Source organism: Urocampus carinirostris, chromosome 14 (assembly GCF_059441175.1).
Source record: "Urocampus carinirostris isolate Australia breed hairy pipefish chromosome 14, RoL_Ucar_1.0, whole genome shotgun sequence".
Lineage (NCBI taxonomy): Eukaryota > Metazoa > Chordata > Actinopteri > Syngnathiformes > Syngnathidae > Urocampus > Urocampus carinirostris.
Window position 1 is genome coordinate 1,597,297 of NC_142362.1, and position 17,341 is coordinate 1,614,637.

Below are 17,341 nucleotides of genomic sequence, written 5' to 3' on the forward strand. Positions count from 1 at the left end.
ATTATTTGTAGATCTATAATTGTTATTTTGTTACTCGATGACTAGAGGTGGTCCGATTATCAGGTGGGCTGATTATCGGCAGATATTTGGGAACTTGACCGATATCCGTATTGGCATTTTCATCCATTCGATGACACAATGAAGTATCAGGCAGCCGAGACTCGCTTACATTCTTGCTCCTACTCCTCCCCTTCCCTCCTTCTGCTACATACCCTGCGCGTTCTGATTGGATAAGTGACCCGGTACCTGGTCAAATTTATCCCAATCTTCAAAACTAAACATTGTATTTCACACATTTTTCTAAGGGGTTAGGTTTAGGCCTTTCCAAAAGTTGCCATTTTAAGATTAGCAATTTACAGCTCTAAACTTATTTAAGTTTGGCCCATTTTTAGACATTGTGAAAGTGTTGTAAATGTTTGACTTCTCTTTCCAGAAGGTTATCCGTGATTGTGCACACCCGCGCGTTGTGGGTTTGTCAAACAAAAGCTGTGATGCTCTCAAGAACAAGAATTTATTGTCGTTTCGACAACGTAAGAACCCAAAAAGTTAAGAACGTAGAATATGACAACTTTTCAACATGGCAGCCAAAGTTAGTATATCGTCACAAAATGAAAACAACTTGTAATCATAGTCATTAAAACAAACCAGAATCGAGCTACTCAATTTGAGCCAATCCTCTCTCCACCAGTGGCAGGAAGACCAATTTCCCATCCCGGTTGTACAGCGACACGGACGGCTCGGCAGATGTGTCCCCGCGCTGAATGGAAACACCGAGAAAAGACACTTTACTTCTTAAAGGAGCAGTCAATTCATCGACTAAACAGGGTTCGTACAGGTGCTTGAAATCCTTAAATGATTTAATTAAATGCTTCAACTTTGACTGAAGTCCTTAAAATCGTAGCCGTCGCCATGTTTCTTGCCGGTCTGACTCTTTAGAACACGCAACAAATTATGTTTTTTTTTTTTTTTTTTTTTAAAGTGCATAAAAATGGCACTGGCAGCCTGCTCTGGTAGCTTGTCATTATAGCGTTGTCATGTAATGCCTCAATTCCCAAATCAAGAAAAAAAAAGCTCTATTTAGAAAACAGGGTCTTTGGCTCAGCTCACTGAAAAGAGCTGCTATTTTGGCTCCTAAATGGTTCTTCAGATTTTTTTTCTTTTTGTATATCATCAGTCATGTCATGGGAACCTGTCGTGGGTTCAAATCCAGCTCCAGACTTCCTGTGCGGAGTTTGTATGTTCTCCCCGTGCTTGCGTGGGTTTCCTCCAGGCACTCCGGTTTCCTCCCACATTCCAAAGACATGCATTTCAGGTGAATTGGCCGGTCCAAATTGTCCCTAGGTGTGAATGAGCGAATGAGTTGTCTGTCCCTGTGTGCCCTGCGATTGGCTGGCAACCCGTTCAGGGTGTCCCCTGCCCACTGCCCGGAGATGGCTGGGATGGGCTCCAGCCCCCCCGCGACCCTAATGAGGATAAGCGGTACGGCTGATGAGATGAGATCAGTAACAATAAAACACAATGCAGCAAATGATTTAGTAGTCATTTCATTTGTTTAGCACAGGATCCCTAAAAAACACATGAAACATCCATTAAAATGTTCACAAATCTACAAAAAAATGTAGCGCAGCAGTCAATATCAACTAGATTGGCATTCAAATCTACCCACGAGTGCAACAAAAATCATTCCCAAAACAAAGTTCGACGTGCCGTACTGGAAAAATGCAGAAGCTCGTACGATCACAACAGCCCGGACACAATACCGAGCAATGGGACTGATCCGAAGCTCTCCCATCCCTTGCGCAAATAAAATAATAGAAGTATTACTACTACGACCTCGGAAAATAACATGATACATAAACGCTCGGAATCTTCTCCGGGAGTTATCTCATGGGTCAGCTTACAACCCTTAGTGGGCCCGATATTTGGAACCTGTGCCTTAAATTGGGGTCTCCATATCCCGGGGTCTACTCCAATTCTTTTTCGGGTCCTTTCAAATGGCTATGCTACGCTAAAAGGGTTTACCTGAAAGACAGCAGTTAAATCTCCTTGCAGCAAGTCCATCATGGCCACGGTGGCCTTGATGCTCCAGTTGGGGCTGTAGGGCAGCACCTGGTCCTCCGTGCACGCACTGGGAGCCTTGAAGCCCCGCAGGCGCACCTTCAGCACCTTCGCCGGGAAGCGCAGCAGCTCGACGGGCATTTGCCGCAGCCTGGAGGGAGAAAACCCCCCCGAATAAGAGCCACGGTCAGAAGCCGCGTTGCGACGCGTTCGTACGAGCCCGGCGGCAGGGTGTCGTCGGAGCCGAAGTCCGCGTGTTGGATGAGGATCCCCACCGGATCGGCGCTCAGGATTTTCAGGATTTTGGCTCGGTAGAAGTTGTCGTCCTTGTATTTGGCCAGACACGGGCTGCCTGTAAACCAACCCTGATTTAGAATTATATCGTAACTTAAAGCGCAGGCATCAAACTGGCAGCCCGCGGGCCAAATCAGGCCCGCTAAGGGATTGAATCCGGCCCGCGAGACAACACTCAGAGAAGCGCAAGAGAAAAACAAGCTGCAGGTTAAAATATGTCAACTTGATGTTACCAAAGCCAGCTGCCTCTCACAAAGACACTGTGCTTGTATTTATTTCTCTCTCTCTCTCTCTCTCTTTTCGACTCCTTTTCTCCCACTCTCTGTCTCTTTCACTCTCTGTATCTCTTCCTTTGTTGCTCTTTGTCTCTTTCTCTGTGTCTTTTAACCTATTTTGCTCTAACTTCATTTTTTCCTTTTCTCTTTCTCTCTTCGCGCTTTCTCTCCTTCTATCTTTCTATTTCTCTTTGGATTTCTTTCTTCCTCTCCCTTTCTTTTCCCCCTCTCTCACGTCTTTTTTTGTTTCTCACATTCTCTCACTCTCTTTTTCTCTTTGTCCCGCCCTCTCTCCTTTTCCCTCACTCTTTCTCTTATTTCTCTTTAATCTACTAGTCCGGCCCCCGACAGAATGTTTGCTCTATCGTGTGGCCCCCAGAGTTAAAATGAGTTTGACACTCCTGACTTAGAGTGTGATCTACTGGTGGACAATAGGACGATATCTTTCACCACAACTTTCTATGTTCCTTATTCTGTAGGCCAGGTGGTGTCCAAACCCTACCTAATAGGTGTGAGGGCCAACTATTCAGCCTGGCATTCTTTGAACAGTATTTCATAAAATTAGCTTCCGTCAAAACGTTTGTAGTGCTTGACGATCAGCGTCGCCACCTCGTGGATCACCTTTGTAGAATTTTCATTAACCAAAATCTGAAACAACAGCGTCTGCCATATTTTTCAAGAACTGTGGCTGTTGTCAAAGAATATAATACACTCCCAGATAAAACATGCTGACTACATAAAGTTAACTGGAAAAGGAACACTGTGAAAAGGTGAGGCAACCGGAAACTGTTTTAACAGCACAGCAGTGCTTTTTCATGAGACCCTGCGAGTCAAATAAAATGCCAAGCACTGAAAACCTTTAACGGAGGGCGAATTTATGAAATACTGTTCAAAGAATGCCAGGCTGAATAGTCGGCCATCACACAATTTCAACTTGGCAAATAGGGCCCACTTTGTGACAATTTGGACACCCCTGGCTTAAAGACGTTATAATCGTGTAATTAAGACTAGTGCAGATGAACAATAGTGCCATGAAAAGCACCAAATTTTCACACCCGTTAGAAGCACTGTTTTAAAGGGCGCACTCTCCTTGGTTTGATTTTATTTTAGTTTTTTCAAATCTGCCCCGTTTCCGGAAAGGTTTGGACACCCCTGCCCTAGTGTGTTATCACGATCTCAAGTTTCAAAGCCGAGGATGAGACCAGCGATCCCGTTTTCTCATATTACCGATCAAGAAGTTGTCAAGCGGAGCCAGACTGGCCACATCGGCGTTGATCCGAGTCAAGGACTGCTCCAACGTTTCCTCCTCTTCGCCGGTTTCCTGCGTTTCCCCTTCCCACGACAGAAATACCTGCAGCGACCAAACGTCTCGTTGTGACCCGAGTACTAAATGAATGCATCCGCTTGTCATGGTTCCGCCACCTCGTTGGGAGTCTGGATGTGTTTCACCCGGACAACTAGAGGTTGGCCCTCCTCGGGCTGGGTAGGCTCCAAGAAGGGACCCAAGGACTCCACTTTCGGTGGATCCAGACCCTGGAGATAAAAACAACTTTGTAAAAAAAAAACACACGTCATAATTCCATCCATCCATCCATTATCTGCACCGCTTATCCTCAGTAGGGTCACGGCGGTGCTGGAGCCCATCCCAGCTATCTTCGGGCAGTGGGCAGGGGACACCCTCAACTGGTTGCCAGCCAGTAGCAGGGCACACAGAGACAGACAACTCGCTCGCTCATTCACACCTAGGGACAATTTGGACCGGCCAATAAACCTGACATGCACGTTTTGGGAATGTGGGAAGAAACCCACGCAAGCACGGGGAGAACATGCAAACTCCACACAGGGGGTTCGATCTCATGACCTCAGAACTGAGCTGCACACGCGCCAACCACTGCGCCGCTGTGCTGCTGTCATAATTCCAAATGACTATTTTTAACAGCTAGTATCACATCCAAGAAAATACTCCAATAATGAGCATAAGCTGGACACATGAAATTGTAATATTTCAAGACGAGCACAGTTATGGAAAAAAACATCTGCGCAAAAAAAGTCCAATTAAAAAAAAAAGTGCTGGGATATATTTAGCGTATTTTCACAAGTATAAGACGCAGATAAAAGTCTGAGATTTTCTTCAAATTGTGCGGCGCACACCCTTTAGTACAGTGCGCCCTGCGTGTCATGTTAACCGGCGGACGTAGACCAGCTCGGTGGCCTTAGGGTTGGGCACCCGCCCCGAGACTGGGAGGTCACAGGTTTGAGCCCTGGCCGAGTCATAGACTTACAACTTTTATGGACAAAATCACATTTTTCCGACTAAATGCGACTTGTATACTCTCTTCTGTTTGAATGCCACCATGTCCCACTTGCGCAGAGGAGGACACGTAATGTCACACGTAATGGGTTGTTTGCAGAAGTACTCATGGATGCTAACGCCACAGCATATCCAGCAATTTGAAAGTTATTGTTATCATCGTGGTGTTTTCGTTTCATGAATTGATGTCATGATTCCATCCTGAGCAGGACTACGTTGGCGCAAAAACTCCCAGAGGATCATAATGAAAATGATAGATCGTCGACGGTTGTCAACCTTTTAATGGACATTTGGCCAATCTATTCCAGTCAGAAACAGAGGATGAGGTTTTTGATTGGTTTTTTTTTGGATTACCGGTAAAAATGTGAGTGCCAAACCTTTGCAACAGCTCTTTTCTTTTAGAAATGTAATTTGATCCATGTGTTTTACTTTGTAATCAATACCGAAAATAAACCACAAGGAAACTCAGTTTTTCTTCGATTATTTGTTTAGATACGCACATTTGTATGCTCGTCTGTGCAGAGGGCACCCACGGGTTCAATACAAAAATGGAACCAGCTATGGAGACTGTGCGCCTTATGGTTGTGAAAAGGTGGTATATATATATAAGAAAATTCACTGACGAGTCTGAAGTGCCCTCTTGGTACACACAACCATTGAAGGAATAAAAAAGTATGTGGAAAATGTGAACATTGATCCAGACAGGCAGCAGTGTGAGAACGCAAGTAAAAAAAAGAAAGAAAAAGAAATCACACTTGATAATTACCGTATTTGTCTAAAATGCACTTATTTTTGTTTGTTAACTAAAAACTAACTCATTGATAGGGAACGCGTTATACACAAGGTTTCACGGTAGATCATTACTGTATCTGTGCAACGATTGAACCGTGGAAAAGTATCGCTGATTACGATCGCAAAAACATTGGATGCAATGGGAATCGAACCCGGGTTGCGGCGGATACTAAACACTAGACCAGTGTGCCGTGCGACCTTGTCTAGTGTGCCGCTGGAATTTGCCCAATTTTATCTTTCCAAAGAAATCAGGCCATTATTCAGTATTTTTGCTATTTTCAGACGAGGAACTGTAATAGTCATCCATACCAGTAGGTGGCAGTAGATTTTTACATACTTTTTATCTACTAATTATCTGCTCATGAGGTAGCACAGTACGTTTAATAACTTAATTTATTTTAACGGTTTAAGATTGCACTGTCAAAAAAAAACAAATAAATCACATCATTTTTTTCTATTTTAAGTATTATTTTCTTCATTTTATATACTAATTACCTGCTTATGAGGTAGTACAGTGAAATATTTGACATCGCTTCATTTTCAAACATTTTCGACCAACGGTGTGCCTCTAAACTTTTTTATAAATAAGTCTACCTTGGTTCATAAAGGCTTGAAAAACACTGCACTAGACCACCAGTGATATTCAGATTCAGATCTACTTTATTGTCATTCTAGTACACGTGTATACAGGACGAAATGTCGATGCATCTGACCCCCACAGTTTCCTTGAATGTACAGATATAAATAAAGTTGTATTGTATTTTGGCTACGTATATAGATGACATAAGAAAAGGCATTATGTTTAATCCCTTTACACTATTTTTGTTGAAAGTTGTCCTGAAAGATATCAATAAACATAAAAAGCCCGATGAAGGAAACAACTTTTTGGTGCATTTGACGATGAATTTGATGATGGTCGTGTGTTCATCGTTTACATCGTCAATAAACGATTTTAATCATGGCTGCAGTGCTTAGTTTAAGTTGAGAAAAAGTGAAACAAACATATATACCGACTTAATCAAAAATAGGGGTGGGCCTTGTTCGGGATTGGCGTTACACACTAACATGAGACACAATGAATTCGAGTACCTCTTTGTCCATGTTCCACCTGTCCAGAATAAGAACGCTAGAAAGAGGAGGTGCCTGCAGAGAACCACAAAAAAAATGGACTTTAAGATCAGTGTCTGAAACTGGTGAGAAAAAGTTAGCAGACACCCGGGCAGACAACTGTGAAAAGTTGCATGCCTAGCCATAAAGTCGCCTGCCCCATTTTTCACAACTTGAAACACAATAAGACGACTCATCGCAAAAAAAAAAAAAACCCTTTGTTGCAAAGTATTAAGGATCTATCATCAGAATATATAACAGAACAGCACTTTAAAATTAAATTTATTATAAATCTACTTGTAACATCTATTGAATGTATATGACATGGCTGTTTTCCATCTGCCATCAGTATGGACCCGTAACGACTCATCTTCATTCATGCAATGTTTGCGTAGCGTCGCTGCTACAAGCCACGTGAACTCCTCTTTCCACCATGCTTTTCATGTACGTTTACGTTTTGTAGCGTCATCAATTTGGTCAGCTTCTTTTGAATCTTTCTTTTGGGGTTGAGGATTTGGCTTGATTCCCAACCACCTCTCCATTTTTCTTGTGTTCTCTGTGCGTCTACTTATTTGCAAATGCACGATATTTTAACGCTCTGGAAAGTCCGGAAGCACTAAGTTATTCGATGCAGGCTTCTGATTGGCTGTTGAAAATGCAAATTGCTAAACGAACCGAAATTTCCAAACTTAACGAAGATTTCAAAATCGGAATAAAGCAAACATTTGATTTGAAAAAAAAAAAAAAAAAAAAAAGATTTTTTTTTCTTTCTTGTAAAAGTTGTCGTCAAGTTATGTTTATTTGTATAGCCCTTAATCACAGGTGTAACCATTCTTACACCTGTGGATTTCTTCTTGGCTCCTGGAATCACGAGTAGACCAGTGTGATCAAACTTTAGAATCCTATATATAATCTATCGCATCAATAACAGGACAAACTACATCAACAACAAAATTTGCAAATAACAAAGGAATGAGATCCATCACACGTATTCTACATTTATGTGCATGTCATATCAAAGACTTTCCCTTTATAATTGCCAAGTACGGAAATAGGGTGAGCTCAAATTCTCACAGAAAGTCAAGAGCTACTGTCATCATCGGGTGGAATGGTGATTTATTTTTTTAACAAGTTTAATTATATTGCAGTCAAAATTAATGGCGAGCCACATATTATTCATTTTATGACAGAGCCCGAGCTTCAGTATTTTTTTTTTTATCACGGGCTGTAACTGGCCCCGTGCCGGACTTGCTCTAAGCACTATGTCGTTTATGTTTTTGCCTATTTCTCCAGACAGTTTTGCCATTTTTTTCTCTTTAAAGTCTTTATTACACGTTTACCCTGGAGTGCCATGTCACATCTTGGTGCATAAAATGACTATTAATGACAATGAAGACAATGAGATGTTCACCCGTACCAATATTTCCGTGAGGTCCAACACGGCGTGTTCATGGTGACACAAGATGGTGTTGAGGCTCAGTCCGTCCAAAAATATTTCAACAGTGATGGGTTGCCTGGCGTCAGTGGGGAGTTTCTAACACACACATACAAAACACGATCGATCAAACCACTTCCCTAAGGTGATGAAGTGTTCACGTGATGAAGTGGGCATGGCGGTAGAAATAAGGTTGCATGGACAGGTGCTGGAAGAAAGCTTTAGGTATTTGGGTTGTGATGTGGCTGCAGTTGGTGGAATGGAGTGCGAGGTACTGTACAAAGTCAATCAAGGAAGCAAGGTTTTGGCTGCTCTGAGGAGAGTATGAGTATGGATGTTAAGAGGGGACTCTATGAGAGTGTGATGGTGCAGACTGTGTTGTATGGTGCCGAGACATGGAGCCTGAACGTAGATTTGAGAAGGAAGTTAAATGTTTTTGAGATGAAGTGTTTGAGGAGTATGTTAAGGAGTGACAAGATTGCATAGATTGAGAAATGAAATAGTGAGAGACAGAACTGATGTAGTAGCGAAACTGAGCAAGCGTGTGGATGAGAGAGTACTTGGTTTGGACACACGGAGAGGATGGATGAGGAACGTATGTTGAAGAGGATCTACAGAGCAGAAGTCAATGGAAGGAGACCAAGAGGAAGGCCGCGATGGACGTGGATGGATGGTGTTATCCATCCATCATCCCACATTTCTTGTGTAAATACCATGTAAATTATAACTATAGCCTTAACCCCCTTGTTTTATAACCTTATCTTCTCTGTTCCTTTATCTTCTTGGCTCATACCTCACTGTGAATGTGTAAAACTGGAGTGTCATGCCCAATTTCGTTGTCACAATATGTTAACCCATGTTGTAACAATGACAATAAAGGTATATTCTATTCTATTATGAGTGCACTGCAGGAAAGAGGTCAAAAGCTAGTGGATGCTAGAGCTCTTGTTGGTAATAGGAATGAGTGGAGAGCTGTTGTCAAAGGATAGTGGGATGTTTGGGCGCATTCTATGATGCGGCAGGGGTAAACCAGTGAAAGCTGTCGGGCCCTGCTGTTGAACAGAAGAGTGTGTTGTGTCACCCTGACCCGAGTGACATGGCCACTTTCTCGTCTGTAGGGAAGAAAGCATGACCGACTCAGGTGCCTTGTTTGGGCTGGCCATGGTCCCAAATTCTTTTTTTGGTGTGTTTTTTTACATTTCCCCCCCCTTTTTAAAATTTTCTTTATTTTTGTATGTTTGTCTTGCTGTCGGTCATCCCTCTCGAAGGATATGACCAGGGTAGATAGATAGATGGATAAATGTATAAGCACGTACCAGTATATTGACATCTACGCGGCGATTCAAGAGCATGTTGTTTAAAAGCTTAACGGCATTCTGATGCCAAGTGCCGCCGACCTGAGGACAAAAACGCTGCCGCTTTATCGTCCGCCGTATTGCAGCTGTGCTCTTGAAATAGAACTTTGGGTCTCACGGGTTTGATGCCGTGTAGCTCGCAAGCCATGCAGAGTTGAGCGATGTCCTCGCACAGTAAGCGAGGATAAACGTGGACCACCGGGATGTTCTCCACCAGGCCGTAGTCTACGTATTGGACCTGCAACCAACATGACAGAAGGTGGCGAAGGTACAAAAGGGGGAGGTAAGTAAAACTGACACATAATCTCATCAAAACAAATCCTTATCTACTGTTACTTGGTCATAGTAAGTCCCTCGTGGTACAACGCCCCTGCCCTAGGTTTTTACTCTACAAAATCTTAACATTTTGGTGTTTGTGCCTAAAACGAGATATGGCTCAAAGATGCCCATCATCAATGCCGGTCTGCAATTGGTTTCTGTCACAGCGACATGATTTACTAACAAGCTCTCTCACACATCACCTTTTTCTCTATTTAGTTCAGAATCTTGTGTACTTCACAAAGACAACGAGTCAGTGATGCAGTACTGTTTTTTTGGGGGCTGTATTAATTCCCTAGGGGTCCAGAGACGTGCAGTGAGCCAGAAAAAGAGAAGCAAAAACACATTGAACAATGTAAACGAAGCTTTCGATGATCGAGAAATCCGAAGAAGACACACAAAGGACTGCGTTCGCTCAATTGCATTGCCAAAAACATTCGAGAATCAAGACTAATATTAAAAATAAGGCGGCAATTAAAGCAGGAAAATCTACTTGCAAGAAGGTAGAAAATCAGTTTTGTCTATATTCCTTTGCGTCTCCTTTCCCCCTGCATTCACCTGCTATTCCACTGTGCCGGCTAAAGCAATATGTGTACTATATGTTGTAAGAGGTACAATTGTAGGTTTGAAATTCCTTTTGTAAGGTAAGATTCACTTTTCGTGTTTAGATTTTGAATAGGTCTTCCCTGCAAGGAAAAAGATGGAATAGGGCTAGACACTCAAAAGCTTCAGCCTACTCCCTTTGGGCACACGTTTGTGTATTAGATCATTGTGTTGTACATCTGTTTTGTTGCGGTTGAAGGATTTTATACATTTGACTATAAAGGACTTTATGCGATTGACTCATAATGCAATGAAGATTTTCACTGACTGGGCTGTAGTTCAATGTCAGGGCAGGCTGTTTGAAAAGCATAATATTTTGTTTAGTTATGTCGATAAAAGGAAGCGTGAGTGTGCTGACACAGAATGTTCCAGACACCGGGGCGCTGTGTTGTGAGAACGTTGGGCGCAGAGCAACAGCTTGGCGCGCCCATGGGAGGAGCCGAGACGCCATCTTGCGGGGTTACGTGAGCTGATAAGAAAAATCTAAAGGACTTCAGAAGAAGGCTTCACACACACTCAAACGACACTTTGGCCGTCTTAGATGGAGTACACTTAGTTCTTTTGTTAGGGAAAATAAATCTGCCCCCGTGTGAAAATGTCGGCTTTCCTGTTCATTTTTCCCTCAAGAATCGAGCGCGCATAAATTGTTGGGTGAATGTAGGTTGTGTTTGGTGAATGGAGTCAGACAACTCATTTGAACAATTTGTCAAACGCTACATTTTGATTCCCAACACGGTTAAAATAAAAAGCCACAAAAAAGTCACATTATACCAAAGGTTAATGAAATATCATTTTTCCCTATATTTCTTTATAAGGTTATCTAATAAATTGTGCAATTGGTACTTAAGATATATCTTTATCTAGGTTACCGTGGGTTTAGATCATATTAGCTCTAAATTACCACAGGTTTCTATCCCCGGCTATATGGCATTTTCACCTAGAAAACACTTTAGAATAGACTTATATCGTATCCCAGGGTCTACTGTATTGAGTTCTTAGGATCCAGCAGGGGGGAATAAAAAGATAACAGACCTTGACGTGACCCCCCTGCACCTCCAGCACCTGGCCCCGGTACCACAGCATGTCCGGTCCAATGACAGCACATCCCTGAACCGTCTTCCAGGTGTAGCGCTTCTGATTGGGAAGAGTCTTCATGCTCTGCTGTATCCTCTCCCTCAGTGGCTTTAAATGACAGTCTGGAAACAACACAAGATAAACAACACCCATGGGAGCGGGGTCCTTAAACGTTTCACCCACTAAACAGTTACCGTCAGCGTCAGTTCTAGCATAGATGAGTCCGTCCTCCCTGATGGCAGAGATGGTCATGTGCTTGTGGCCCAGTTGTGGAAGCTTTGGTGCTTTGTAGAGATCCGTTTTCACCTAGGAACAAGCCAACAGCATTGATCTTTGGGTGTCATGTCAACTTGTGTCATCTCGTACCTTCTCGACGGGCCTGGTAGTGCGAGGTGCGGGTATAGGAAGGGGAACTGGCAAAAGTATGCTGTTGTCAGATGACTCAGCATCTCTTTCAATTGTCTTTTGGACTTGACCAACAACATCACTGAAAAAAACAATGTTGTGACAGTCAAAACAAGAGCCGAATTGCTATTTTTCCTGTTACACGAATGGAAACGCACGCTGGCTTTCTCTCCTTGAGAGCTAAACCTTTGTAGGTCAGATATTGTGAAAGGCTGACCATCTCTTCCGTCTCGCCGGTGCACATAAGTGTGACAGATACCGGCCGCATCTCTGTCAGCTCCTGGCAAAATCAAGACTATGTAAGTGGGGTTCCAGAACCAGAACATTAAGAATGCAATCTTTGTACTTGGATGGTGATTAAAGTGGAGGCTTCTGAAAGGTAGTCGCGCATGAAGTCACAAGCTGTGGCGGTCCAGGTGGACTGACCCCCTGCCGGCCTGTTATACAAAAAGGAAGCGTTTTAATCACATCGTGATCAAATCATTTCATTTATGTGAATGGCTTTGTGTTGGATATTTTGGCATGACGATTTCCAATTCGCAGGTTACATTTCATCAGTATTATACAGCGTACTAAACTCCCTTGTTTATATGACTTGGTAGTGAAGGATTTTATACATTTGACTATAAAGGATTTTATACGATTGAATACAAGTTACATTTATTGAGTTTAATGCAAGATATTCACTGACTGACTGTTCCAAATGCAGAATATTTTGACTAGGGAATTTTGATAACAGGACTCTGACGAAGGATGGCAGGCGTTGTTTTGAGAACAAGGCCCTGATGATATAGAAACGCTCGGTGTTGTTTTGAGTGTTCCAGACATCGCGGCACTCTTCTCTAAGATTGTGGAGCCCAGGGGGCTTCGTTAGCGCGCCCATGGGAGGAGTCGGCACGCCATTGTGCGGGGAGAAGATGGCCAATGAGAAGAGAGCTAAAGGACTTCCGAGGAGGGCTTCTCAGAGACTCCAGCGACACTAATTTGGTTGTTTTCGGTGGAGTACACTTAGTTAAATTGTTTATGAAATTAAATCTGCCCCCGTGTGAAAATGTTGGCTTACTTGTTCATCTTTTTAATCAAGAAACGAGCACGCATATATTGTTGGGTGAATGTAGGTTGTGTTTGGTTAATGGAGTCAGATAACTCATTCAAAGAATTTGGCAAACGGTGCATTATGATATTTAATTCCCAACAGTAACAAGTAAAAAAAAGTGCGTTTTACTTGATGCCCGTCAACGAGCACTCCAGAGCGAAAGAACCCTCCAGAGAAGGCGAGAGTGGTCGCAGCTTGCTGACGTGAAGCTTCACGGTGTTGCCGTAGTCACAGCGCATCACCTATTGCGAGGGAACAGTTACTGATCCGCCCACTGAAACGAGCACATGTTTCAAATGAAGACTGAACACCTCTGCAGTATCGGAGGACGGTTCGGAGCAGATGAGTCCTCTTTCCCAAACGTGGTTGATCAACGCCGCACAGAACATGTTTGGCTTCCATTCTGTATCCTGAGGCTCCGGCAACTCATTCTCTTCATTCAAAAGCTCATTCAACCTGGAGTAGAATCATGGTAAATGGTCTGCATTTCTATAGCGCTTTTCAAGTCACTGAAAACTTCCCAAAGCACTTTAAAATGTGCTTCACACTCACCCATTCACACAAACACTCACACACCAATAGGGAGTCAGCCATGCAAGGTGTGTGTGCCTGCCTATCCAGGGAATTTGGGGGTTCAGTGTCTTGCCGAAAGACACTCTGACATTTATCTTGGAGAAACTAGGCAACTAACCTGCAATCTCTTGGTCCCAAGGCGAGCACTCGACCTCGTGATCGACTGCTACTGTCTAGATCGGGGGTCTCTAAACTTTTGAAGCGAAGAGCAATTTTACTAACTAGCTCAGAGTGATATGCATTTCTAAAATAACTTATGATATTTCTATGTTGCAACACTTATTACAGGGGCACCATGTTGGTGTTTTTTTTGTGAGGAATTGCAAGTCTAAAAAATATCAAACTACTCACATAATAGCTGCTCTACGAATAAAACCCAAGTACTGAAATATGACCAAACAAACAATCTATTTACTTTTGTTATGGCCTCATAGCTGGCCTTTGTAGCATCATAATTTGACTCGCACGGTCTTGTGAAAAAGCGCTGCTGTGCCATTAAAACAGCTTCCAGTTGCTTCACCTTTTCACAGAGTTTGTTTCCAGTTAGCAGATAATCATCAGCAGATAATCATCAGCTGTTCTATACCCAGTCTATAAGAAATTGCCAGTCTGTGCTACGGCAGCAAATCCGACAACATTATTAAAGACTTTTCTCACCCCAGCCACCACCTCTTTGACCTGCTCCCCTGAGGCAGAAGCTCCATGTCTCTTAAAACAAGAACTAATGGGCTAGGTTCACACTGTAGACACGAATGCTCAATTCAGATTTTTGGGTGAAATCCGTTGTTTTTGTGAAGTTGTTAACATTTCCGAGTAATGCGACTTCATCTCCTTTGTAAACTCCACAAACGTAACCCGCGTGCACAGAAGAGGACATATGGTGTCACACGCAATGCACTCATGTTTGTGGAAGTACTCATGGATGTTATTGGCAAAGGGTTGTCACCCTCAAACATTAATTAAATCCAAAACCTCTCTTTCCCTTCTTTTTGAATGTATTCCTTGTGGTGTGATTCAAATGTAGATATTTTTAACTACCACTAAAACATACTATCGCTTGTTGGGAAGCAATTGTATGCGATGTTGGTTGTTCTGTGGATTAAAACATTAATTAAGTGTCTCTTGTCCATAAATGTGTGAATTTATTCATTTGTTTTCATCTGCCTGCGACCTTACTGAGGATAAGCGGAGCAGATGATGGATGGATGTTTTCATCTGCCATAGTTATTAACTTATCCACTTCCTCCCGCCTGGTTGTAGCAAGAATGGTAATGTGGGCCACCTTTTAATAACGTACTGTTGTGGATTGATGGAGTCGGCTTGCATAAGGAACACATTAAGATATAAAAAGGGGAAATTCCAGCTTGTTTATCCCGATTGCAAATGTCAGCAAATGTTATTAATGATCGCCTTGGGCTGACAAAAGAATGGCGTTCTTCCTTGCCAAATCTTATTGGCAGGGAACATACAAGATCGAGCTGACCCCAAACAATTTCCAAGAATTGATGTTTTGGAAGTCGAAAGATTACCAAACATCCTGTCTGGTAGCGTGCATAAACACGTGCGAAAGTAATACGAGCTGTTGTATTAGGATATAAAAAGCCAATAGTCTCTGAAGACGAACGAGACTTCTGTTTTGTATGCTGATGAAAAAATTAAACGAGCTCTCCCTCCCACGCCAAGACTCCTTTGCACCTTGTTGTTCAAGTATTTTGGAGCATATTGCTCGGGCTGCTCCTCGATAATACAAGTCGCATGAATGTGTTTCCACCTTTCACATAGAAGTTGCATCCCAAAAGATAAGATATCCATCTGATAAAGGACCACACATGAAAGTGGCCTGGGTCTAGTGTGAAATAATGTGCTGTTCAGACAGACTTTATTAGATCATCTGTGCAAAAAAAAAAAAAATAAAAAAAAATCAGACTTTCCTGCAGTGTGAACCTAGCCATAGTCTCAGAGACAGTTACTTAATCAGGGCACTGTACCCAAACTGCATGGCAAATAGCTCCTACTCCTAACAAACAACCTACCGTTTCAAATGAGAACTGCTTTCAATGAACTGGACATAAAAGCTACTGGGTGAAGTGATGTGGGTGACTTGTACTCCGGCATTCTTGAGGCTGCTGGGGAGATTGAGGTGAGGCTGGAACTCTGGACAATCAAGCTCTAGTGGCGGGTCCCAAATGGCATCGTCATTTGAGAGGACCTCAGCTGTGTTGGTCCGCCTTGTAAAGGGGGAGAGTGCAAGTCAATAGGAAGTCAGGATTGATTAGTTTATATGTTTTAGGAATAGGATTATACCCATTTTTGGAACACGCTAAGTGCTCTTTAATTAGCATTTCAGCTAAGTCATTGGGTGAGTCAGGTGGGCTGCTCTCAAGCAGCATGACAGGTAGAGCTTTTGTCTTGGATGATTTTTCTGTTCAGAGGACAAGGCAATTAGTTACGCAGTATTTGTTCTTTTTTTTCACAAACGTACCTATTTCTGTTCTTTCCCCTGTGGATTTGTGTAAAAATAATTTGCTATAAATCTTCCTTGTGCGATCTGATATCAGGATTTACAGTGGGGGTCGGGAACCTATGACTCGTAGGCCTTTTCTTGAATCCATATGGCTCAGAGAAAAAGATTTACTCATGCCAATCTCATCTGTAGCGATACAATTCTAAAAAGCGAGAGTCAAGTCTACAGCTGACATAGTGCTAATAGTAAGAATGGTTCGGTCTATAGTATGTAAGGATTATACTCCCCACTACAGTTTACAGTCAAGGTGTCACACCAACAGACCCCGTTTTGGCTGTGCGTCACAAGGGAATCCTTTATATGGAAGCTCATTAGACAAATTAGGTTCACTGTTGAGACACATAATGATGAAAACCCACAGAAAAAACTGTCAACAGCCAGAAACGCCAGCCAAGCACACAGAGCAATTGGATTGGTGGAGCAATAGGGATGGGCTGCCCAGTGCCGTCTGCAATGAAGGTAAATACGTCAGTATCCTTGTTTGCAGTTTTCTGTAACATTTTTACAAAACAACTCTGCTTGCACCTCGTTTTGAAACCCTCAATTATAAAAAAATTGAAGGTCAAAATCTTAAGTAATTGCTGGAGGGTGACAAGTTTAACGTGGTGTATTTTTTTGTATGGGACACAGGCTCTGGCATTGTTCTTATTTCAGCCATTACCACCCTAAACAGACACCGCACAAAAAACTGAAAACTGTTGCAAAAAACTAACTCACACGAATGTAAAATGGTACTCACATACATGCTGTCTGCACTGTTTGTTCACTGCTCAAAACAGACACCGCACAAAAAAACTGAAAACTCGTGCCAACACTACCTCATACGAATATAATGGTACTCATGTCTATGTTCTTGCACATGTCGACTGCACTACGTTTACTGCTCACCTTGCACAATGTCTGACCATTTCCTTTTTCTGCACTATGATGTCTATGTTTGCACCAATGCATATGCTGACTATTTTTTTTGCACTATGATGACTTTGCACCAATGCAATATTGCACAACCCTTACGATACCAAGGTTTTAACGATAACACTGTATGTAACATCCCACATGCCGACATTTCTTGTGTAAATACCATGTCAATTATAACTATAGCCTTATCCCCCTTGTTTTAT

General features: G+C 42.6%; 1 protein-coding gene across 2 annotated transcripts in view; it reads right to left on the reverse strand.

Annotated features, from left to right (window-relative positions):
* Positions 1 to 492: 492 nt before the first annotated feature.
* rnf17 (ring finger protein 17) overlaps positions 493 to 17,341 on the reverse strand; it is a 31,347-nt gene continuing 14,498 nt past the window's right edge. The window contains exons 20-37 of one of the 2 annotated variants that reach the window (XM_088352513.1): positions 16,001 to 16,118; positions 15,730 to 15,924; positions 13,435 to 13,579; positions 13,253 to 13,365; positions 12,374 to 12,464; positions 12,186 to 12,307; positions 11,989 to 12,109; positions 11,817 to 11,928; positions 11,581 to 11,744; positions 9,746 to 9,865; positions 9,589 to 9,669; positions 8,255 to 8,371; positions 6,820 to 6,873; positions 4,050 to 4,160; positions 3,855 to 3,978; positions 2,334 to 2,410; positions 2,023 to 2,209; positions 493 to 757 (exon numbers count right to left, since the gene is read on the reverse strand). In XM_088352513.1, the coding sequence (XP_088208639.1) occupies positions 660 to 757; positions 2,023 to 2,209; positions 2,334 to 2,410; positions 3,855 to 3,978; positions 4,050 to 4,160; positions 6,820 to 6,873; positions 8,255 to 8,371; positions 9,589 to 9,669; positions 9,746 to 9,865; positions 11,581 to 11,744; positions 11,817 to 11,928; positions 11,989 to 12,109; positions 12,186 to 12,307; positions 12,374 to 12,464; positions 13,253 to 13,365; positions 13,435 to 13,579; positions 15,730 to 15,924; positions 16,001 to 16,118 (2,150 nt within the window). In that variant the 3' untranslated portion in view covers positions 493 to 659. Of the gene's footprint in view, positions 758 to 2,022; positions 2,210 to 2,274; positions 2,411 to 3,854; positions 3,979 to 4,049; positions 4,161 to 6,819; positions 6,874 to 8,254; positions 8,372 to 9,588; positions 9,670 to 9,745; positions 9,866 to 11,580; positions 11,745 to 11,816; positions 11,929 to 11,988; positions 12,110 to 12,185; positions 12,308 to 12,373; positions 12,465 to 13,252; positions 13,366 to 13,434; positions 13,580 to 15,729; positions 15,925 to 16,000; positions 16,119 to 17,341 lie in introns of both variants that reach the window. The other variant, XM_088352512.1, reaches the window with a different exon arrangement.